Source organism: Danio rerio, chromosome 22, assembly GCF_049306965.1.
Source record: "Danio rerio strain Tuebingen ecotype United States chromosome 22, GRCz12tu, whole genome shotgun sequence".
In the NCBI taxonomy this organism is placed as follows: Eukaryota; Metazoa; Chordata; class Actinopteri; order Cypriniformes; family Danionidae; genus Danio; species Danio rerio.
The window spans coordinates 32,443,984-32,468,855 of NC_133197.1; the positions used below are offsets into that span (position 1 = coordinate 32,443,984).

The 24,872-nt window shown below is 40.8% G+C and overlaps 1 protein-coding gene and 1 long non-coding RNA gene across 2 annotated transcripts in view; one reads left to right on the forward strand and one right to left on the reverse strand.

Annotated features, from left to right (window-relative positions):
- Positions 1 to 12,697: 12,697 nt before the first annotated feature.
- LOC101883412 (uncharacterized) overlaps positions 12,698 to 24,872 on the reverse strand; it is a 31,755-nt gene continuing 19,580 nt past the window's right edge. The window contains exons 7-11 of the mRNA XM_021473537.3: positions 16,317 to 16,649; positions 15,891 to 16,190; positions 15,679 to 15,774; positions 15,486 to 15,538; positions 12,698 to 14,193 (exon numbers count right to left, since the gene is read on the reverse strand). Of these exons, the coding sequence (XP_021329212.2) occupies positions 14,068 to 14,193; positions 15,486 to 15,538; positions 15,679 to 15,774; positions 15,891 to 16,190; positions 16,317 to 16,649 (908 nt within the window). The 3' untranslated portion in view covers positions 12,698 to 14,067. The remainder of the gene's footprint in view (positions 14,194 to 15,485; positions 15,539 to 15,678; positions 15,775 to 15,890; positions 16,191 to 16,316; positions 16,650 to 24,872) is intronic.
- Positions 17,029 to 20,472, forward strand: LOC141380221 (uncharacterized). Its single transcript, XR_012397884.1, has 3 exons — positions 17,029 to 17,602; positions 17,810 to 19,233; positions 19,305 to 20,472. It is a non-coding gene; the product is annotated as an uncharacterized lncRNA (long non-coding RNA).

A 24,872-nucleotide genomic window follows, 5' to 3' on the forward strand; every position in this document is an offset into this window, starting at 1 on the left:
TTTCGTGCTGCTTATTTAAGTGGTTAGGTGTAGTGCAAGTGATCCAAAATATTTCTGAAAGTATGCATTTTAATAAAATGATTTATATTTTACAAATGCACTTAAACCATGTGATGGTAAAGTAAAGAAGTACGGCCTCAAACATGCAATTGAGTAAAAAGAATCTATTACTGCTACCTATAGTTTTATGCTGGTAACTAGAACTTGTGCCATATTGACACATTAATACTAAAGAACTTACATTTCTAATTTTATTGTAAATATGTTTTTGCCCATTCTCAGCAATCCAGAAGTCAAGCAATATCACTCTGCAATATTGACCAACAACACCACTCAAAAAGTGGCCCTTTGTTTCATCATCTTGCCACAAACTCACAGCTTTCAGTGAGTAGTTTTGCATCTGTTAATCAAGAACAAGCTGCCATTTATGTTAAAAATATAATGATTATCTAAGCCTATAGCTTTACAAGTAAAAAATGTCTTCATTTTGTCCAAAACTGTTTTGCTTTGATAAAATATAGTGAAAATAATCAACTACAAGCTAGATTTTTGCATTTGGCATTGTGACAGTCTCTCTTTTTTGTTTCTGTGTTTACACACAAATAAATACTATAGTAATTTATCATAAAAATGATGGTGATGGTGTTTTTAAAACCATGCTATAGTAAATTATATTATACTATATGTTATTTGCAACACTTCAATAATAGATGCTACAGCATGCTGTAGTATTATGTACTCGTCAACTGATAAACTAATAAATACTGTAGTAAACTGAAGGTTTTATTGGCCTATGTAGCTCCTCAAATACGGATAATTTACAGCAGTGTATAAGCAACAAAACATACACAATTATTTCAGATTTAATGCCAAGGTCATAACCAGAACTGATTTAATATTTTAAAGTTTTCAGAGAGGAATATAAAACAATTTAATAGTATTTTTGCAATTGTGCAACTTGTTTTTGTCTAGAAAGTCACATGCTATATTGTGTGGTTAAACTCAGCTGAAGCGAAAAAACAAAAACCAGAAACAATTTCCTTTTATATGGTCTCTTGAAAACTAATGATAAACAGCATCAGTCAGCTATGTTTTTGACCGCAGAAGAGTGAAAATGCACTTTTTGTGGTTCACTAGTTTTGACACAATAATATGTCCTCCTCCATATATGCTGTCAAAAGTGCACAAGATCAACACTGGAGGATCTGGAGATTTCTTTCTTCACCAGTAAATCTCCTTTATATCAAGATCACATTATAATAACATCAGCTCCTAATGTTACTGCTAAGTTTGTAGACTCAGTGGCTTTAAACCACAACAGACCTGCGAGAGAAACACATTTATTGAGGTATGAAATTAAAACAAAACCCATATAATCAAATGTTTATAAGAAACTCACAGATTAGAAGCTTTGAGATCTTTATGGTCTGAACCTGATGAATGTCTTGAACACTGAGATCATTTAAACATCTGTGAGTGGAAACACAAGAGTAGATCTGAAATCACTCGCTACAGGCGAGTTTGTTTTTTGATTATTGTGTCTTGAAAATGGAAATAATCAAAATTTTCTTGAAAAAAATTATTGCCAATGTGAGTGAGATCAAAATAACGTATTATTTAAATTGCTACCAAAATGCTGTAAGTTTGCTTCACCACAAGATGGCGGCGCAATGACCGAGTAAGTAAATAATCGATTTTGTATTGAGTTCATCACATATCAGGATCAAATTCGGAGTTGACGCTTTTAGTATTCATAGTGAGTGTTGTGAGTCTAAGATTCATATTATTTTGCTTTAGTGCTTCAGTCAATCTAATCTGAACTTCTGGCGGGAATTGACTTTGTGTAGCTTTTTACTCTATGCGACATGAGGAGTTTTCAGCTTCAGCTCTATAAGTTAAATTACATTATCAATATATTGTAATATTTGACTGTAATCCACATGTTGTACGTGATTGTGTACAATATATTTATTTTAGTTTACATTTATTTAAATCTAAAAATGTGACAGCTGTATCATCTTAAAATGTAATGACAAAAAATAAGATGGTTTACCCAAATGAAAATAATCTGCCAATAAAATTAAAATGTTCAAAGTAAAATTAATAATATATTACATTAAATTGCATTTTGAAAAATATTTTGACAGTTTGACAGTGAATTCATTTTCATGAGGGCTTTTGACAGCACGCAGCACAGTTCAAAACAACATGAATGAATGAAGAAATTACAGTAACACTTTACAATAACAGTACATGAATAGTGATGTATTGATATGTAACCTAAACATTAGTTTATTATGAATTCATCATGAGTTAAGGTATGCACTAATCATGAATAAACTACAACATATGTCACATGAGTTCATGTGTGAATAACAGCTACCTACTTGTTAGTACATGATTGTTTGTTAATTAATGTATTAATTACCGCATTAGTTTAAGCTTAATTTAACCATGATGAACTCATGATATGTTAATGTATAATTATGTTGTGACTTTACTTGGAGGGGCACATCATCATTAACCCATTCTTACTCATGAACTCCTTATGCATGTCCAACTAGTGAGTTTACACTGAAGAACAATAGAAAAGTGTTCTGTCAACATCAACATGAACAGGAGTTTATGAGTAGTTAAGAATGAGTTAATAGTGATGTGCCCCTCCAAGTAGTCATGACATAACTATACATTAACAGCTCATGAGTTCATGTTGGTTACATTAAGCTTAAACTTACATGTTAATTAATACATTTATGAACAACATGTACTAACAAGTAATTAAGGTAGTCGTTATTTACATATGAACTCATGTGACTCATGTTGTAAAGTTAATTCATGATTAGTGCATACCTTAACTCATCATTAATTCATAATAAAGTAATGTTTAGTTAACATATCATTATTCATGTACTGTTATTGTAAAGTGTGACCGAAATTACATATAGGCACACAGAAGAAAATATCGAATGTCACATGGGCGATTTGGCAATAAATGCAATCCTGATAATTATTTTCCATATTTAACAATAAAAATATATTTCGATATAAGTTGGAAATGCTTCCAGATTTCAAAGAGTATCCCAACAGTGACTGAAGCCACAAAAATTAGAGGATAAAATGTTTTTGACGGATACATTTTCGGTGGCCAAAAAGTAGAGTAAAAAAGTCCAGAGCTTTTGTTATTGACATCATTGTTATTGACATATATTTTAGTGCAATTCAATATAATATCGTTTATTGGCCCAGCTCTGCAAAATAGATGTAGTAGCGGGTCACAGTTTTACAATGTTTGCAGTTCGCACCACTGAAAATTACAACTTGTTATCTTCTTCTCAGCGAAGCATGAAAGAACTGTCTAAACTCTTAAATAAACTAAATATTAAAGTAATTACAGATTTGTCCCATTTTAAACAAACACTAAATGTATGAAATTATGAAGCATTTAAATAAAATGTATTATTATAAACAATATATTTCAAAAATTTTGTGTCAAAATTCTAATTTATTATGGAAATTATCATCAAACATGTATGAAAACATAATAAAATTGAGTTTTGCTTATGGGATCTGTGGAAATGTTTAAACTATACTCTTATCTCTAATCTTAATTATGATGCTCATTTTGCTTCTCTTTGTTTTTTTTTTTTTGATAGATGTATTGATCTGTTGTCAAGCAGGAGTGGCAGATCTACTAACTGCTCTGGGATCAAATGTGACCATAAACTGTGATCTTGATGAAAATGACGTTTATTGGATCTTACAGAAAACTCCAGATCCTCCAACAGTGATTCTGCGATCATTCTCAACAACAGCATCGTCTTTATACTTGAATAAATCATTCAGAATCAAATATTCAGTGCAGTTTAAACATCGTCTGGTTATTAATAACCTTACTGCTGATGAATTAGGACTTTATTACTGTATGAGCACACGCACACCTCCACAATTCAGCAGCAGCATCAGAATATATATCAAAACCGGTGAGTCCATTCAGTTCTTCAGTGATGAAAGCTAATGTTTACTGTTAAAATTGGTACTGATTTCACTTTTTAAACACTTTATTCACAGAACCAGGTCAACTAACTGAATTAGATGAGTGTCTCAATCATACAGCAGAGGTGTTTATGGATCAGAATCAAACGCAATGGCAGATTATTGGCTTCATATCTGCTCTGATGTGTGGCAGTCTGCTCATTGTGCTGATTGGTGAGTAATTTATATAAATATTTAATTAGGATATTAGGAGTCAGCATAGAAATATCCAAGTAGTAGTATATGTGATAATCTTTTACAAAAGGCAAGATTTTGTCATTAAATATGTCATTGATTTTTTTTATGCATATTAATAATTCTTATATGAATTTACAGTTTCATCTTTAGTTTTTGCTGCTGGAAAAACAGAGGGGCTGGAAAAACACATTCATGCTGCTGATATACTGCTGACTCAAGTTACATATCAGCCTCAAGATTTAAACAAATCCGGTAAATGATTTGAAATCACAATTCATTTAATTTCTGTTTATATACACCAAAGCCTGTTCATATGGCAATTATAATGATAAAATTATGATAAAATTATTAACAATTAAATAAAACCCTCTTTTCTGCTCCATATGCACCAGAAATCTTCTTATAAACACAACGTATAGTTTATATAGTGCGTTTACATGTAAGTTACAGTATTAAGTCAATTATGCTGCGTTTTTATCCTCATTTGTTAGTCGCTTTTGGATAAAAGCATCTAATTAAATATAACATATTTGAACAAATATAAAATGTCAACATTACTAGAATTAAAGAGCTTGAAATTTGGTTTAACAATTGTAGAGCACTTTTAATAAACAAGGTTTTGTGGATTGGTAAAAATGTATTTATTTTTTTTATGTTTATATACCTGTATATTATTCTTGGCTTGAATATCCTTTATTTTTTTAAAGCATTGTTTTGATTAATTTAAGTGCCTTTTAGTTCAAGTGCACTGACATTTGAATTGTTTTCCTCATCTTTTCTTGTAGTGTGCTGACAGACATGTTGAGCTTTGAACTTTTGAAAAATATTTGGTACAGTAAGTGAACAGCATTGATGTATGGCTATATAGAACTTTCTCACGATATCAATCAGTTTAAATTGTGTGTTATTGGAAGAATGTATTGTTTGACAGTGTAAAATTAATGTTGGAGTAAAAAAAGTCTCTTTTTACACCAATGAATTGATTAGAAAGTAGGTTTCATTACTAGCTCTTTATGGCTCAAACAGTTCCATCATTATTAACTGCAAGAAAGACACAGTTAGGAAGATTTTGACTACTCAAACCTAACTACACTGATATGTTTTATTTTATTCATATTGAGCTGCAGTTGTTAATTGAGTTAGTAATTGCACACAGCATAAAATATGTGATGGTAATGAACATTAATTGGATAAAGTACATTTCTTGCTTGAAAACTAAGTTTTTATTAAGATTTCATATTTATTTCATTAATGTCTTATGATGATTTATAAATATGAACCAACAATGAAGAATCCATTTATCACAGTATGTTTTACAGTATTATCACAGTATATTTGTTGATGTAAGGCAACACATAAAGCCATTCATATTTAGTCTGTGTTAATTTGCAGTGCAAAAGGGTAAGGGATAAAATATGTCCAGGTGGATAGTTATCGCAGAATAAAGCAATACAAGCTTATTGGCTGCTGTTGAATAAGAATGAAACATTTTATTCTGTGGACATAATCACCTGGATGTATTTTATACCACTTTTTAAAAGGCTACTTGACACAAAACATAAAAAATAGACACAAAACATTGTTATGAGCCATAATAGTTAATTAACTCTTTAATTAAATGCAATGCTGACAGAAATAAAAAAGGCTGAATGGAGCATATACACTAACCTGTGAATTATTAATTCACATTATGGTGACAAACATTAAAAAAACAGCAGTATGATGATCATATAAATATGGATGTGCACATATTCACTGATGGTCGAGATTATTCTAAGTACTGTGTTGTCAGTTTCAGCAGTTGTTATTTCAGAATATATAGTATTCAAGACAGCCGCATAATATCTGACTTTAACAAGCACAACTTTGGAAAATTTTGAACTATGATTAATAAATGTTGCACAATTATCAATCATTCTTAGTTCATGTCAGTAAATACATTAACTATAAAAAAATATTGACTTATAAAAGACAAAGGAAAAAAAACACCAAGACCATGTGGTTAAACTCAACTGAAGCACTAAAGCAAAGAAAAATATGTTCACCTTTGTCTAGAGTAAAGGTTTGACCATAAACCCAGTGCACCCTTCATACGTTATGTCTTGCAGTTCGTCGTCTAAACCTCAGATGGAAATAGCAGCACTGCAGGGTGTCTGTTAATAAACCGCAACATCAATGAAGGGTGTTTAGAGGCTTTAAGCAAAGAAATAAATGATTTTGTACCTATAGAAGTAGTGATAGAATAAATTAATCTGAATCCATAAATAAAATCAAAATAAAAGTGGATTGAAAACTAAAACGGGTATAGATAGATACATTTTCAAAAGAAATGGATTAAACATGAATTGAGTTTAGTTTTATTTATTTGAATTCAATTGAAAAATTTGGTCACTTAAATGTACAATTCACACTATAAACAAACCAATATGAAATTATTATTTATGATTATTAGTTCAATGAACGTTCGAGGTTACAGAAGTAACCCTTCGTTCCCCGAGGAGGGGAACGGAAGTGCCATGAATGGGAGGATTCGGATCAGAAGCCGCTTATCTGGAGAGTATTGAACGGGCCAATGAATGAAATTAATTGGCAGCGTAAGCTTGCGCAGGTGTGCGACATCTGCAATTATCTCAGCATATAAGCACACCTGAGCCAGCAGACGCCATCCTTTTAAGCTGAAGAGACTTTCAAACAGCTAAGGGACAGTCATTATGGCGACGGAATATGGCACTTCCGTTCCCCTCCTCGGGGAACGAAGGGTTACTTCTGTAACCTCGAACGTTCCCCTTCGGTTGGGGAACTTCAGTGCCATGAATGGGAGAATATGGAAAGCGCCATAATGACTGCACCTTACCAACACCCCCGATGAGGAGATAGTCAAGCAAGCGTGACGCACCCACATCATGGGGGGCGCGGTCCTCCAACGTGTCCCTGGCCCTAATTTATCCTACTTCAACAGAAGTTTTACGGATTTAGATATATTTTTTTTGGAAGTCGTGAGCATCTAGATAATTCTAGAAAATACGACAGTACGTTGGGAAGCGTGCAATCCCGATAGGGAGGACGCTGCGGAGGCCATCCGTTACCCAAGGGGGGGATAGATGGCAGAATTTATCTATGGACTAGCCCTAAAAAGGGGGAGTACGCATAGCAAAGAGTGGTTAGCGGAGAGGGAAGACACGGGTCCGCCCAGGGGGGGGACTTAACCGTGGCGGAATAAGCATATGGGATCGCCTAGTGGGGATCACGCATAGCAGGCACCTATACCCAAAACGCGGGCTGACCAGCGGGCAGACCTACAACGTAGTGGGCCAGCAAGTGACTCCTCCGCTGAGTCAGTGCTGGGGGCCACGGAGGAATCTGCAGGGCTCACCTGACGGGGAACTTTACTGACAGATAAAAAAGGCGCACGTACCTCCGTGTTAGGGAGAATGGCGCAGCAAGCGTGTTTCAACACCCTACCGAGTTGTCTCCTCAATCACCAAAGGGTTACCTAATACCCTTGAGGAAACCGGCTCCACTCGCAGATTGTAAAACCTTGCAAATGTGTTGGGTGTCGCCCAGCCCGCAGCTCTACAGATGTCTGTTAGAGAGGCGCCGCGTGCACGCGCCCAAGAGGATGCAACGCTCCGAGTGGAGTGTGCACGTACTCCCGGGGGACACGGCTGACCTCGACTCGAATAAGCGAGTGAAATGGCATCCACAATCCAGTGGGATAATCTTTGTTTCGATACGGCACTTCCCTGCTGCCGACCGCCATAACAGACAAAGAGCTGCTCAGATGATCTAAAATTCTGAGTACGGTCCACATAAATGCGCAGAGCGCGAACTGGACAAAGTAAAGAAAGGGCTGGGTCTGCCTCCTCCGGGGGCAGCGCTTGCAGGTTCACTACCTGATCTCTAAAGGGGGTGGTAGGAACCTTGGGCACATAACCGGGGCGGGGTCTCAGGATAACGTGAGAGTAATCCGGCCCGAATTCCAGGCAAGAGTCACTGACCGAAAATGCCTCCAGGTCCCCAACCCTCTTGATGGAGGCCAACGCAACCAGCAGAGCTGTCTTCAGGGACAGAAATCTTAGAGATACTGATTCGAGTGGCTCAAAGGGATCGGATCGCAGACTCGTGAGAACGAGGGCGAGATCCCAAGAGGGCATGAGAGGGGGGCGAGATGGATTAATTTGCCTAGCACCCCTAAGGAACTGGATGACCAGGTTATGCTTTCCCACGGTGCCGCCAGCCACCGCGCTATGATAAGCGGAGATGGCGGCCACGTAAACCTTGAGAGTGGAGGGCGACAGCCTGCTGTCCAACTTCTCTTGAAGGAAAGAGAGCACAACACTAATCTGGCAATTTCGGGGGTCTTCTCTGCGAGAGACGCACCATTCAGTGAATAGACTCCACTTCAGGGCGTAGGCGCGCCTCGTGGAGGGGGCTCTAGCCTGAGTGATGGTATTAACCACCGCAGTCGGTAGGTTACCTAAGTCTTCCTCGCGTCTAGGGACCACACGTGGAGGTTCCAAAGATCGGGGCGAGGGTGCCAGATGGTGCCCTGTCCCTGAGAGAGTAGGTCCTCTCTCAAAGGGATCCGCCAGGGGAGGGCCGTCGCGAGGAGTGAGAGCTCTGATATCCAGGTCCGGTTGGGCCAAAGGGGCGCAACTAGCAGAACCTGTTCCTCGTCCTCCCTGACCTTGCACAGAAACTGCGCGAGCAGGCTCACTGGGGGAAACGCATACTTGCGCATGCCCCGAGGCCAGCTGTAGGCCAGTGCATCCGTGCCGAGAGAGCCCTCGGTCAGGGAAAAAAACAACTGGCAGTGAGCGTTCTCGGGGGAAGCAAACAGATCGATCTGGGCCTCCCCGAATCGCGCCCATATCAGCTGAACAGACTCGGGGTGGAGTCTCCATTCTCCAGGGCGTAACAGCTGTCGTGAGAGCGCATCGGCTGCACGATTGAGCGTGCCTGGGACGTGAATGGCGCGCAGCGATTTCAGTCGCGGGTGACTCCAGAGGAGCAGACGGCGGGCGAGCTGAGACATGCGGCGAGAGCGCATACCCCCCATGCGGTTGATTTACGCCGCCGCCGCCGTACTGTCCGTCCTGACCAGCACGTGTTGCCGCTCCAGCACCGGTAAAAAGCGGTGGAGAGCGAGGAACACTGCCAACAGCTCTAGGCGATTGATATGCCAATGCAGCTGGGCACCCTTCCAGAGGCCCGCAGCCGCATGCCCGCGACACACGGCCCCCCAACCCGTGTTGGAAGCGTCTGTTGAAACAACGACATGGCTGGACGCCTGTCCTAGAGGCACACCGGCCTGTAGGAACGAGGGGTCGTTCCAAGGGCTGAGGGCGCGGCGACACAGCGCAGTAACCGAGACCCGGTGTGTGCCCGCGTGCCATGCGCGTCTGGGGACCCGATCGTGAAGCCAGTGCTGAAGTGGTCTCATATGGAGCAACCCGAGCGGCGTGACGGCGGCTGCGGATGCCATAAGCCCCAGGAGCCTCTGAAAGAACTTCAGTGGGACCACTAGTTTGCTGTCGAGCTCCCTCAGACAGTTCAGCAACAGGCGAGCGCGTTCCTCGGAGAGGTGCGCTACCATGGTGATCGAGTCCAGCTCCATCCCGAGAAAAGAAATCCTCTGCACGGGGGCGAGTTTGCTCTTTTCTCGGTTGACCTGAAGCCCCAGTAGGCGGAGATGCCGAAGCACCTCGTCCCTGTGCATAATCAATTGCTCCCGCGAGTGGGCTAAAATCAGCCAGTCGTCGAGATAACTGAGTATGCGAATGCCCGCGAGCCGAAGGGGCGCTAGGGCACCCTCCGCGAGTTTGGTGAAGACCCGCGGAGACAGAGAGAGCCCGAAGGGGAGGACCTTGTACTGCCACGCTCGACCCTCGAACGCAAACCGCAGAAATTGGCGGTGGCGTGGAAGAATGGAGACATGGAAATACGCGTCCTTCAGGTCTATGGCTGCAAACCAATCCCGAGGACGAACGCATTGGAGAATGCGCCTCTGCGTGAGCATTCTGAACGGCAGCTTGTGCAGACAACGGTTCAAAACGCGCAGATCTAGGATTGGCCGTGACCCACCGCTCTTTTTGGGTACGATGAAGTATGGGCTGTAAAACCCACTCTCCATCTCGGCTGGAGGAACCGGCTCGATTGCACCCTTCGCCAGGAGGGCAGCAATCTCCTCTCGCAAGACAGGGGCGGACAGGGGGTTGACCCTGGAGAAATACACGCCCGTAAACTTGGGGGGCCGTTTCGCGAACTGAATCGCGTAACCGAGTCTGATTGTGCGTATGAGCCACCGCGAGGGGCTGGCCCGCGCTAACCAGGCAGGCAGAGCCCTCGCTAATGGAGTCATCGCTACAATCGCTGACGTACCAGCGGTGGGGCAGCGCGGAGTGGGTGTGCTGATCCGGGAAGCACGAGGGTCCCGCGGAAAAGCTGGAGGAGAGCGATTCGCTCTGGCTCCGCACCCTGACTCCGGAGAGGGGGCTGGAGGGCTGAGGGAAGGGAGACCGTCCCCCCAGCGCTCGTGAGCCACTGGCGAAGCACGTAGAGTCTGCGAGCCGGAAGGCAGCGCGTCCCGGACTGGCAGAACTCGTGCAGTCACATCCGGGGAAGGGAAAAAGTGCTCTTTTACTGATGTTTTGGTGGCACTGAAAGGTACCGTTGTTATCGGGGCCCCGCCCTCCAGCGGGGAAAGAGCAAGTTTCCTCTTCTCCGGATGGCCTGTCTCAGGGACGCTTCGCGGTCCGTTTACCGGACTTAACGGCGCCCTGGGCAGGAGGGGCTGCCTGCTTTCGAGGTGAACGCCGCGCCCGCTTGGCCGGAGGCGCAGGCGGGGGCGGGGCAGCACTCGTTGGCGGGCGCCCTCGGCGAGGAACAGCGGAGGTGGATGGCTCGGCGGGCGGAGCGGGCTTACGGCCACGCCGATAGATGACATTGCCCATCGCATCCGACTGCTCTTTCACCGCCTTGAATTCCTGGGTGAATTCACCGACGGTGTCGCCGAACAGGCCAGCCTGGGATATGGGCGAGTCAAGAAAGCGAACTTTGTCAACGTCGCGCATATCGGCCAGGTTTAGCCAGAGGTGGCGTTCCTGAACCACAAGTGTGGACATCGTCCTCCCCAGCGCACACGCGGCGGACTTAGTAGTCCGAAGAGCATAGTCGGTCGCGGTGCGCAGCTCATGTAATAAGCTTGGGTTGGACCCGCCCTCGTGCAGCTCGGCCAGCGCCTGCACTTGGTAGCGCTGGTAGGTGGCCATCGCGTGCAAAGCAGAAGCAGCCTGGCCCGCAGCCTTATAAGCTCTGGCTCCGAGGGAGGCAGACAACCTACAGGCTTTGGACGGGAGGCGGGGCAAACCCCGCCACGTAGAGGCGCCGCGCGGACAAAGATTGACCGCGATAGCGCGCTCCACTGACGGGATCGCCTCATACCCCCTGGCAGCTCCGCCGTCAAGGGCGGTGAGGGCGGAGGCACTCGCAGCACGGGCAGAGAAAGGTGCCCTCCAGGACTGCGTGAGCCTACTGTGCACTTCCGGGAAGAAGGGGACGAGAGGCTTCGAAGGCTTCGCCTTCTGGTCCTCTACGTAGCACCCATCTAGTCGGTCCGGCCGCGGAGCTGGGGGATAAACCATCTCCAACCCCACGGCCGAAGCAGCCCGGGAAAGCACGGCTAACATGTCCGCTTCAGGATCCGATTTGACAGCGCTCACCTGCCCGGAGGGGGCGAGCGGGTCCGGATCTTCGTCGGACAGTGAAAGCCCACCCTCCGATGCCGCGGAGGACATCTGATCTCCGGTGTCAGCGAGTGTGAGAGCTACCATCTGGTTAGACGGATCACTCTCACCACCCGAAGCTTGGATGGAGCGCCGTGAGGAGCGAGAGGTCCGCGAGCCTGTGGGCGGCGGATTAGCTCCCGCTGAAACCCTCAGATCTGCCCGAGCGCCCGCTGCTTTTTTAGAACAGGAGGCAACTGGGGTGGCTCGCTCTCTTGCGAAAGTTAGCCGCGATCTTAGCTGTGCAACGGTCATGGCATCGCAATGACGACATGAACCGCCCGCGAGCACCGCATTAACATGCTGGACCCCCAAACATGCAATGCAGTGATCGTGTCCATCATCCGGAGACAGGAAACCCCCGCATCCAGAAACGCACAGTCGGAGCGCCATCCTGAAAAGGACGTGCTGCACGACTGTGTTGCTCTTTTAGGAAAGTTGCAACTATACGCACCGCTCTGGAGGACCGGACCCAAAGAACCGCAGGCAAGGGAGTAACCCAGCTCGACCGTCTGCCACCGCGAAGACCCACTCTGGACCGGGAGACACACTCGTTCGCTCTGAAGTGCTGATCAGCAAGAGGAACCCTCATCGACTCACTCAGAAAGGATCTGAAGCGAAAAGGATGGCGTCTGCTGGCTCAGGTGTGCTTATATGCTGAGATAATTGCAGATGTCGCACACCTGCGCAAGCTTACGCTGCCAATTAATTTCATTCATTGGCCCGTTCAATACTCTCCAGATAAGCGGCTTCTGATCCGAATCCTCCCATTCATGGCACTGAAGTTCCCCAACCGAAGGGGAACTGCTAATTTGCTGCTTATTAATAGTAAGGTAGTTGGGTTTAGGTATTGGGTAGGATTAGTTATGTAGATTAATATTGTACTTTATAAATACTAATAAACTGCCAATATTTAATACTTTCTTTATTGTCCACAATTAGAAATTTATCTTTGCTTCACCACGCAACCACATCAGCGTTCATATTATTCAAATATCACAGAAAAACAGGCAACACAAATGCATTCAATATCATCACAAATATCACATTAAAAACTCAGTTAAAACCCTATTCATACTTAAAACTCAGTATTTAAAATTCTAATAGCAGTCGGCACTAATGACATAAAAAAAATTAATTGAGGTTGCCTAAAATGTCTTTTTGAAGGCAAAAGATTCAATAATGATTCAATAATGATGTGTGCTTTCTGTTTAATTGTCATTACTTTTTCACAGTTCATTTAGTTTTCTTTATGCTTTGCCTACAATTGCACTGGGAATTTTTACTACTTGACAGTTTTTGCTTTACTTTAATTGGCAACAGTCTATGCCATGCAATCATGTTAAAACTCACAACTCCTTCAACCAAATTCAACCTTATTAATCTCCAGAATATCTTGACTCATGTCAAATTGTTGTAATCTCCTAACAAGCTTTTTTATACATTCTACATTTCCAGCAAATGTCAAATTACCATCAATAAAATTCCTAAATATTTAAAATATTGTTGAACTGTCTGTATTTCATGTCCTTCAAGGACCAAAGGTATCAAACCTTACGTAAGAACTACTTTATTTCTGGTAAATACCATCTCCTTGGTTTTATTCAAATGTATCTCCAGTAAACTCATTTTACACCAGTTTTGATGCATTTTTTTATAACTATAGTACAGGGTATCTCCCTTTGTTCCTGTTTTAGTCAACCGGCCAACAAGTGCCATATCATCTGCATATTTAAATAATTTAAGTTATATTTTAATAACTTAAGTTCATTTGTGTAAAGAAAAAAAAGTTAAGGTGATAAAATGTTTTTTTGTGGAACTCCTGTATTTACATTAATTGTTTAATATGTATAATATATGTATAATAAGCTTGTAGTAGTGAGAATTGTTACTTAAGCTTAAAATATTACCAAAACATTAAATTAAACAATTCAGCTTTGGCATTTGTATAAGTTCATCTCTTTTATTTTTTTCTACTCAAATTCAAACATTTTATACAAGGCACCGTGTTTTAAATGCACAACTGAAATTATTTCTTTACAAGAGCTTGTCTTTAAACTTCTCTGACTCTCTTGTGTTCTGTTTCCGCATCTGTATTTGACTGCAGAAGAGTGAAGATGCACTCGCTCTGACAAGATCTGCTTCCACTGAGATGCTTCAACAAAACAGTTTCAACAAACTGAAAGAACAAATTATGTGGATCAGATTTAATGACCATAAAAGACAACATATGTTCATGTTCAACTGTAATTTTACACACCAACCTGATTTCACCATAGAACTTAGAATAACATCTATGTTGATCCTGGAACAACATTCCAATCAGCCAATCAGAGTTGAGGGATACGTTTATTGTCTAGTTTAGGCTTACAGTTATGCACTTCTACATACACGATTGTTTGCCAACTATTATTCCCTTCCAATTTTGGAAATAATTTACATTTATAGTTGGGCTTAGGGGTAGAGAATAGGTATTGATCACATTTTTGAACAAAAATTATGTTCCAGGATCAACGTAGATGTTAACCCAGGATCGCATCGTATTTGGCAAAATAATGATGTGCAGTTTTATATACAGTTGGAGTCAGAATTATTAGCCCCCCTTTAATTTTTTTCTTTTTTAAATTTTTCCCAAATGATGTTTAACAGAGCAAGGAATGTTTCACAGTTGGTCTGATAATATATTTTCTTCTGGAGAAAGTCTGATTTGTTATTTCAACTAGAAGAAAAGCAGTTTTAATTAAAAAAAAAAAAAATTTTAAAGTCAAAATTATAAGCCCCTTTAAGCTATATATACAGTTGAAGTCAGAATTATTAGCCCCCTTCGAATTTATTTATTTATTTTTTTATATTTCCCAAATTATGTTTATCAGAGCAAGGACATTTTCACAGTGTGTCTGATAATATTTTTTCTTCTGAAAAAAAAAAAAACGTATTTGTTTAATTTTGGCTAGAATAAAAGCAGTTTTTAATTTTTTAAAAAACACCCTTTTAAAGACAAAATTATTAGACCCAATAAGCTATATTTGTTCTTGATAATCTACAGGACAAACCAATGTTACACAATTACTTGCCTAATTACCCTAAGTTAATCCTTTAAATGTCACTTTAAGTTGTAAAGAAGTGTCTTGAAAAATATCTAGTCAAATATTGAGTACTGTCACCATGGCAAAGATAAAATAAATCAAAATAAATTAGTTATTAAAAGTATTATGTTTAGAAATGTGTTGAAAAAATCTTATCTCTATTAAACAGAAACGTGGAAAAAAAAATAAACGAAGGTAATAGTTCAGGGGGGCTAATAATTCTGACCTCAACTGTAAATGATGTTTTTTCAAACAACAGATAATTTTAAATCCCGAAATGCATCACAGAATATCTGCAACTCAAGTACTTCTAATATAATAAAAACAGCACTGAAGTTGTGAGATGATGTTTGAAAGGTTTCTATGCATTAAATGTAACTCTCACCTGTTGCTCTTTCACTTCATTACATTTTTTATCAGCACATCTTATGACCAAACCTTTAAATAGGATCAAAATAAAAATCACTAAGACTTATTAAACAAATGTAAGTTTAAACAGGAACAGATTATTAAATGTTTATAGATTTACAGTAAAAATAAGGTAAAAAGTTAATTATTATCCAATATCCAATACACACCAATAGCTGCAATGACGGCTAAAGCGCCAAACAGGACAGATGTGATGATGATCAAATTTCTCCATGATTTCTGGTTTTGTGAAGCATCGTCTGATTCTGAAGTCAAAGACATGTCTGTAAATATTTAAATATTAAATCTAAAACAAAACAATCACAACATCGTAGTATGAACACAACTAACAATGTAGCTCAGTAATTAAAAACAAAAGTACCTGCACATGGCTGACAATGTTGTCTGATGTCCAGGTGTTCAGTCTTGTTGCTGATAGTGTTGTTGATCACACAGCTGTAGGTGTTGTTATCCTCATATTGCAGCTCCAGAGGTAAAGAGAGACGGGTGCTGACATTAAACACACTGATGCTGGAGATTAAACTGTTTCCTTTGTACCAGGAGAGACTCACAGCACTCACATTCACCACTGAACACAGCAGCGCACAGTGAGAGACTGACGGACCTTCAGATGAAGAGCATTTAGAAGTGTTTCTGATGATGACAGGAGCAGATAGAAAAGCTGAGGGTGAAGACAAATCAGTCAAACTTTAGGTTCACTTAGGGACAGGGTTAGGAGATTAATAAGCTTTCAGATGTATCGTCAAAACACAGCTCTTTATAAAGCACACCAAACTTTACTGCTCACCACTGACAGTAACTCGGAACATTTTGTCTGCTTCTGGATTTGTGCTGATTTCTACTTTATAAAGTCCAGTGTCTGTGCTTCTGATGTTTGTGAAGGTCAGAGATCCTGTCTGATCGTCCATCTGCACTCTGTCTCTAAATCTCTCATCAGAAACATTATTAATCATCGCCTCATGGTTGAGTTCAGCAATAACACTCTCTGGGTTTTCAGGTCCAAACATCCACTGTAACACTGTAATATTTCTCATTTCAGCAACACCAGTGTGTAGAATGACAGAATCCCCCTCCGTTACAGACAGAGTCTTCATTTCATCTTCATCAGCACCAAACACACCTAAAACACAGTCATTCATAAAGTTGATTCTGATTGTTTTCTAAATGCTGGAGTGATCTGAGAACAGTTCATGAACGCAGACAAAAAAGAATAAACTGAACAAACTCGTTAAAATAATAAATATCTTATAGCCTACTATCTAATATAGTATTAATAGTATTATAGTATATTGTTATTTCTCCTCATTATTATCAGGCAGCCCCAGAACATTGCTTACGCGCAAACTGTACGTTCCTAATTTACATCTTCGTGTTTTACGCAATTCCTGTTTTGAATAGGCTAAGTATTAACTCGCAGTGCAATAATACATTTGAATATAAAACAAAATAACTTACCATCCAAATACCACAGCCGTAAACGCAATAAAATTAAAACGAACCTCATTTTCGTCAGCAGCTCTGTATAGACAGACGTCGCTTCTGATTCATTGACAGGATGCTGTTACGTGAACGCGCACAAGCGCATATCCGTTTTTTCTCCTTTCTTTGTATAACTATTGCATGGTTAGTCTTTCTTTCTTTCCTTCTTTCTACTTGAATAAAACACAATTTAACTCCTGAAGTTGTACGCATTTTCACTTTCGTATTTAGATGATATACTATAACTGAGATCTGTGCTTGCATGTCTTATATTATTGTAAGAAATGTAAGATGTATTTTTTTATACTATTCTTTTATTTTCTTTATTCTCTTTATTATTTGACTAACTAAATGTTTAAATTGGGAGTATATAATAGTAATTTTGCATACATTTCAAATAGGGAAATTAGATAGTCTTGATTGAGCAAATACACTCGAAAAAAGCTGGGTTTATCAAATATGGGAAATTATTTCATAAAATATAACATATTTGTTTTTAAAATATTTGTAGCTTTTATTCCAACTGTTGGTTTGTCTGTTGGTTTCGGTACCCAAAATTACAGATTAAACCAACTCTGCATTTTTAAAGCGTGGGCATATATTTATTTACCTTTGAACTTTATTAAACATCCTTTATTAAACAAGCCTATATTTGACTGTAAAGCTGTTTTTGTTTACACCAGAATGAATTTTATGCTGGATAGATTATCCTTCACATGCAAACCAATCACACACATCCATTAATAGACACATTATGAGGTTGGCTTTGTCCTGCCTCCAGAACAAACCACATTCATCTAGTTGGCTTTCGAGCTGTATTGAAAGCTTAGACCCCATCAGGTTTCTGTTTAACTCCAGTGGCTTCATGTTTACTAAAAAAAGTTAAAACCTTCAAATCTTTTTTTAAATGTGCTTTTGTCTTTTATTTATAAAATATCCAAATTGCTCATTTGTATTTCCACATTTTTCAAAACTTCTTCTCTTCTGGATATTGACATACTAAAATAGCTTCATAGCCACACTCACAAGAACTCATTCATTTAACCAGATCACAGCTTAAATAAAACACTCGACACAAAGACAAAAGAAAAAAATATATACAAATAACTCAGCCTTGACAATAGGCCCTATGTCTGATCACTATTTGCTTCAGATTTTACATTTCAACACAAACATACATGTTCCTTGAATAATCCCACTTTAAAATACAATTTAAAGCACGTTTTAAGTGTTTTGCTCATTGTAGTGTGAACTTTACACTGTGACGGTTTAGACAGGGTTGAGTGCGAGATGTGATCGTCAGCAAATGGTGTCATTTCACACTTGCTTTATGTTTGAATGCAACCACTTGTGAGTAATTTTTTCCATCTAAACACATTTACCTTAACATACGTTCATGAACATTTAATTACTGAAGTCTATCAGACTAACTCAACACTTTCCCCCAATAATATTTTGCTTCTGCTTGTAACCTTGATAATGTAAAAACACTATTATTGAAAATCTGTCAAATCTGAGCCATCCGAATGCACTTAAAATAACTGTGTGGTTTGTTTGCCTAATCAGTGAATACTGACACTATTTTATGAAGTAGGAACATAATCACCAAGACTTTATAGTGTTACTTGCACATTTTCCACCAACTGTAATAAATTCAGCTATAAGTACATACAACCAAGGTAAAGCTTTTTTTTCAAAACATTTTTTATTGTGTTTTATGGGGGCTGCACTGAAATGTGACACGAGAGGAAGTGGTTTCATTTTCACCTTCTTTCTCTTAGTTGGTTTGTGGCTTTTTTATGAACCTCTTTTCCATTGTTCACCTAAAATTAAATATTGCACAAATTTGCTTCTGTAAATATATCAATTGCTGAAAAACATGGGTTACTGTATTTTTAAAAAGATGTAGATGTAGAAGGGTACGCTGAAGAATTTAATTAAAAATCTTTCATGTTGTCATAATGGAGTATTTGTAGAATTTTGAGGGGAAATTATGAATTTAATCAAATTTAGAATAATCCTGTACAAAATGTGGAAACCGCTGTGAATACTATTCCTGGTTCACAACGACGCGCTCATTATGCATGAGATAATGTAGTCCACGAGACGATGAATGAGATATTGAAGATGACTGTTTGGAGTATGTCTGCTTTCTATAATGTAATAACATACAATCTTCACCATTAGGTGTTGCGCCCAACTCACCCCCACCGCTCTTCAGGTAGGTCGCGGCGGAACTCACCCCCACCGCTCTTCAGGTAGGTCGCGGCGCAACTCACCCCCACTGCTCTTATAGGTCACGGCACAATTCACCCCCACCGCTCTTCAGGTATATTGCGTGCAACTCACCCCCACCGCTCTTCAGGTACGTCTCGCACGCTCCTACTAAGAGGCTTCTATAAAAAGGTTAATATTTCGCTTTAATTTTATTTAGGCTAGATTATTATTATTTTATTAAACAAACCAACACAATCTCATGGCAACTAGTGTTTTGGTGCTGAATATAGCGGACTTAAGCACTTCACCCGGAAGGTTATTGGTTATTCTTTATTCCTTTAAATAATGTAGCCTACTTGTCTTTTTAATGATTAATAAAGGACTTATGCTTTGTTTCATTGTTTATCTTTATTTACAAGTAGCAGAGTATTTACAGCTAATGTAATAATACATTCTTCAATGTATATAGTCTATTTCAAGAGTTCACACTTAGCTGATGATTGTTAATAAGCTAGTTTGGCATGCTGTCCCGGGAGAGAGCCCCGAGCTCAAAAGATCCTTGTGCCTGGAGCTCCCTACCGTTGCAGGGCGAGAGGGGAGTAATTAAAACACCCACCCTCCTGCTACGTAAGGATTGCTAAGGTGATGTGTTGCTGACAGAAGTAAATTTGGTGCTAATTTGGTTTAGTCAATTTACTTAAGTCTCATGTTTTTGGGAGTGTGGGAGGAAACCGGAGGACCCAGGGGAAAACCCAAGCAAGCACAGGGAGAACATGAACTCCACACGAAAATGGTGTCCGATTGGGTGAATACCTGAGTCGGAGGCATTTTTTGCTGTGAGGCCGCAGTGCTAGCCACTGGGAACGCCATGCTGCCTTGTAGAAAAGAGGAGGAGAAGGGGTGGAAGGGGGGATTCTTCAAGACGAAGATGACTAAAGGTAAGATGTTTGGTTATTTATACTGGGTTAGAAATAGTCTGATTGGTGGTTCGTACATTAGCTTGACTCGAATAAGAATGAATAAACTTCACTTCTGTCCGTTCGCATCCCGTCCCTTTGTGCCACCTGGCGGCATAGTCGCAAACTGTGGTCATACCTTAAAACACAATCTTTTTTTTTTTTTAAACGGCGGCGGTAGATCGTACAGCGGTGATGATCACATTAAGCTCTCACCTACTGTACGTCGCCCACTTACAAACCCTCCAGTCCTCACCCACCCCCTTGCTCGTAAGGCACTCACTCTCCTGCAACCTCCCGCAAATCAACTCTGTATCCCCCGGAAATGACTTTTCCCAACTTGGGATGTCAGTCTTGGGCTCTTTTTAATGGTCTAATTGTAAAGTCTAAAGCACATGGGACTTCCGTCTTTCGGATGAGACGTTAAACTGAGTCCCAACTCTCTGTGGTCGTTAAAAATCCCAGGATGTCCTTCGAAAAGAGTAGGGGTTTAACCCCGGCATCTTGGCCAAATCTGCCTACTGGCCTTTGTCCATCATGGCCTCCTAACCATCCCCATATTCCAATTGGCTTCATCGCTGTCTCCTCTCCACCAATCAGCTGGTGTGTGGTGTGCGGTCTGGCGCAAAATGGCTGCCATCCAGGTGGATGCTACACACTGGTGGTGGATGAGGAGATCCCCCCATTGTTTGTAAAGCGCTTTGAGTGCCCAGAAAAGCGCTATATAAATGTAAGGAATTATTATTATTATTATTATTAAAAAGCATTAAGGGTGTGTCCAAATCCACTTTTGCTATTTTAAGGACGGAAAAATATGCTGGGAACCCAGGTGCATGGTCTGACAGGGTTGTACTTATTCTCTTAATGAGTTATGGGAGTGTTTTGAGAATAACGTGCATTAAACCAATCAGACTCTCATTTCCCATTCCCTGAGTCAATTGCGCCCAGTGCTTAATTTGTAAATTGTGAGGTCCTGGAACTAATCAGGGTAACGTATCTGGCATTTTACCAGAGGAGAGAGAGGTGTTGTGGACGAAAGGGTTGGGGAGTTGCTTGGGGTGTGTGTGAGGATTCTTCTTTGGCTCTCACTCTTCTTCCCGCTCCATCCCATGTCTCTCCTTGCTAGCACCTCTTGTCTCATCTTATTCTATCTCTGAGGCTCTCCTTGTCCTGCTTTCCAAACGAAAAAGGAATTCCTGGGATAAGCAAGATAAGCAGACGCTCTGAATTCCTGCCCCTGTCAAGGACACCACCGATCCCCATCCAAACGCCTTTGTGTGCTTTTACCCACGTGGGGCGTGGGCGGGACTGTGACTTGCGCCTTGAAATGGCTGCTGGACCAGTTGGCTGCCCGCACTCAATGGACTGTTTTCCATTACCCCTGTTCCCATCCCCTGTGTCTATGTTGTGTCTTGCCGGTGTGCTTATGCTAAAATAGGGCTGTTTTTCTCCCTTTTCTCACTTTGTCCTAATCAAGGGCAAGCTGAGGGGGTGTTTTTTTTTTGCCTAACTGTCCAAATGTATCTTTCTTCGTTTCTAAATGCTGCCTCCTATGATCTGTCTCCCCTGAAAAGTGTGATGTTTTGTGTATGGTCTGGGGGGTCCAATTTCGCTGTACGAAAGTGTAGTGACAAATAAAGGCTTAATTGATTGATTGATTGAGGAGGGGGATCGGTAAAATGAGGTCCTGGATCAGCCGTATCCGGATCCAGCTTGTTCCAGCACAAATTAAGCCCTGGTTGCGTAACTTCATGGCGCATTTGTTATTTACATGGCAGACTTTGTAAGTGGAAAAACTGAACGCTTCACGAGTGAGAAAACAGTTGAGCAGACCATTTGCAGTGCGAGAATAAAGAACGAGTCTTCTCCATTCGGCCTCTTTACTTTCTTTTTACTTCACTTTTACTCTTTACTCCTATACTTTTGTTAAGGTAACAGTGTTGTACGCACTCTACTTTAGGCACAAACACTGGATTAGTTTTAAGAGATTGCTAAATCTGCAGCGTATATCATGCAAGAGCTATGAATGAATAGCGCATGAAATTTGCTGATGCACTTTGTGCTTGAAAGTGCAAGTAATAAAGCAACCTTTAGTGAAGGGGTATTTAAATCAATGTTTTCCATCAGTTCAAATGCTGGCTGGGAATAACGTTCAGGACCACTGATAAATCACATGGTGGAATCACCGGCTTTGAAACTTTGTTCATATGTCACATTCCTCTCATAAACCGGCTCACCAGCGGGTGTTGACCAATATTTTTTCCATTGATCTCCACATGGCATGCAGATATCGCAGCCAGATTTGCAGCCCTGCAAGTTCTTGCAGGAAGCATAACACATCTGCCACAGCACACTGAGCAAAAAGATGTGTCGCTGCTCGCACCACAGTTCAAACACATTCCATTTCTTGTCATATGCAGGTGTGTTAAAGCTGCTTTCGCATTCTGAATAGTTTCTATAACCCTTGCCAGTAAACCTGTGACACTTAGATTTAACCTCTCACAGGCCAGACCCAAAGAGTCACTTTGTCCGAGGCTGGGTGAAAAATCTCCCCGTGCGCTTGTGAGAGAAGATCCCTGCCCATCAGGAGAGGCCAGGGTATATACAGTGCATCCGGAAAGAATTCATATCCTTGCCTTAGTTATTCAAAATTCCACACACAATACCCCATATCATTAGCAAAACACCACAGATTACCTGCAAAAGCCAGTCACCTGCTCAAAATCCTTAGTTCATCTCTCAAAACAAAATGTATGTGTTGATGAACATGTCAGTGGCTTTAGAATGACAAGTCCTGCTGTCATTGTGTATGGATAAGACAGTCAAATCACTTTGTAGTCATGTTGTCAATATCAGTGTATACTAAAGGGCTGTTCTGATTTAAACTATAGCAATATATATATATATATATTTGTGGCTGTTTGTACTGTACTTGGTTGCCAGATCACGTCATTGCAATACAGATAGGAAAATACAGCATAGCACAAACAAAAATCTTAAGTAAAAATGGGACACTAGAACAATTTCCTTTTAGACCTTCATTTAAAAAAGTCCAGATTTAGCTGGAAGAAGTTGACAAATTGTAAACAGATTTAAAACAAAAAGTCTAATGGAAATGTATAAAATATATATTATGTCAAAATATAAGACAATTTCTTCAGCCATTTTGCATGTAAAGACTTACGCCTTGACCAAACAATTAAATGTTGTGGGGAGTCAGACTATTCAACAGTGGCCAAAATAATATATTGTGATCAACATGACATCAGCAATTGATAATTTCAGCAATTTTCTCTGGGTGCTCCGGTTTCACCCAAAAGTCCAAAGACATGCGGTACAGGTGTATTGGGTAAGCGAAAATTGTCCATAGTGTCGGGTGTAAATGAGAGTATATGAGTGTTTCCCAGTGATGGGTTGCAGCTGGAAGGGCATCCACTGCTAAAAAACATATGCTGGATAAGTTGGCGGTTCATTCCACTGTGGCGACCCCAGATTAATAAAGGGACTACGCTGAAAATAGAATGAATGAATGAATGTTAGGCCCCATCTTGCAGTCCGCAGACAGATACACTTGAGCTGCTGAACCTCTCATTTGCTTAGCAGCGCCATCCAGAGATGGAACTGGGGAGTGTAGCTCTAAATTTTGGAGTGCATTTTCTGGGGGATTTATTTTTACCCTCATCTGCGCCCTTGGCCCTTGGCCTCGATGCACAGGAACAAACTTAAAATTTTTGTAGATACTTGAGTGACTCACAAAGTGCTTCTCTATATGTTGAAAACAAACTGTAACTGCTCAGGAAAGTAATGTTGAAAGCCCACCTTATTGTGCTGGTTCACACTGCAGGAAATACAGTTTAAAGAGTCACTTTGTTGCAATCTGCTGAGGATAGCTTCCAAAATGTAACTTCATGGGAAAGAGATCAAGAATAGAGTATAGATTGCAGACAGTGGCTTATATGCTGGAGCCGGGTCCTCCGTGTCACTGCCATGATTGGTCTGCCAGCCGACAGACGTGATGTAATTGTTCCTTCCAGGATCGGTCATGCCCAAGGCGGTTCTCATAGTAAGATAACGAACAAATGTTTGAAAGAGAACAGCAACCCTAGCCACGGCCACCAGAACTCAAACAAATGAACAACCAGCTCAAAGGATTAAAAATACCACAACACTGGACACAAAATAAAGACACAAATCTAAATAACTGAGCCCTGACAAAAAGTATGATTACTGTAGGCTTTAGATTTTATATTTCAACACACACATACATGTTTCTTAATAATAATTCCATTTCAAAACACCATTGCAAACTCATTACACTGCAATGGTTTTGACAGGGTTGCGTGAGACATGAACATCAGCAAACGGTGTCATTTCACACCTTCTTTACACTAATGCGTTTTAGTTTGAAAACGCATAAGTTTTGCTACGGTTACGTCAACCGTCCACACTACGTCGGAGTTCTCGAGCGCCGAAAACGGAGCGTTTCGAAAACGCTGGAGAGGCCATTTTCATTCTAAAACGCTGCTGCTCCGTCTCAGTGTGGATTATGGAAAACGGAGACATCTGAAAATGGAGGCGGGGCTGCAGACATTTGCCTCTCTGATTGGGGCTTTTCCTGAATATTAATTAGCCCACACACAGTTCAGTCCTGCATTCTCTCCGTGTAAGTTCAGACTTCGCAAGTTTGATCA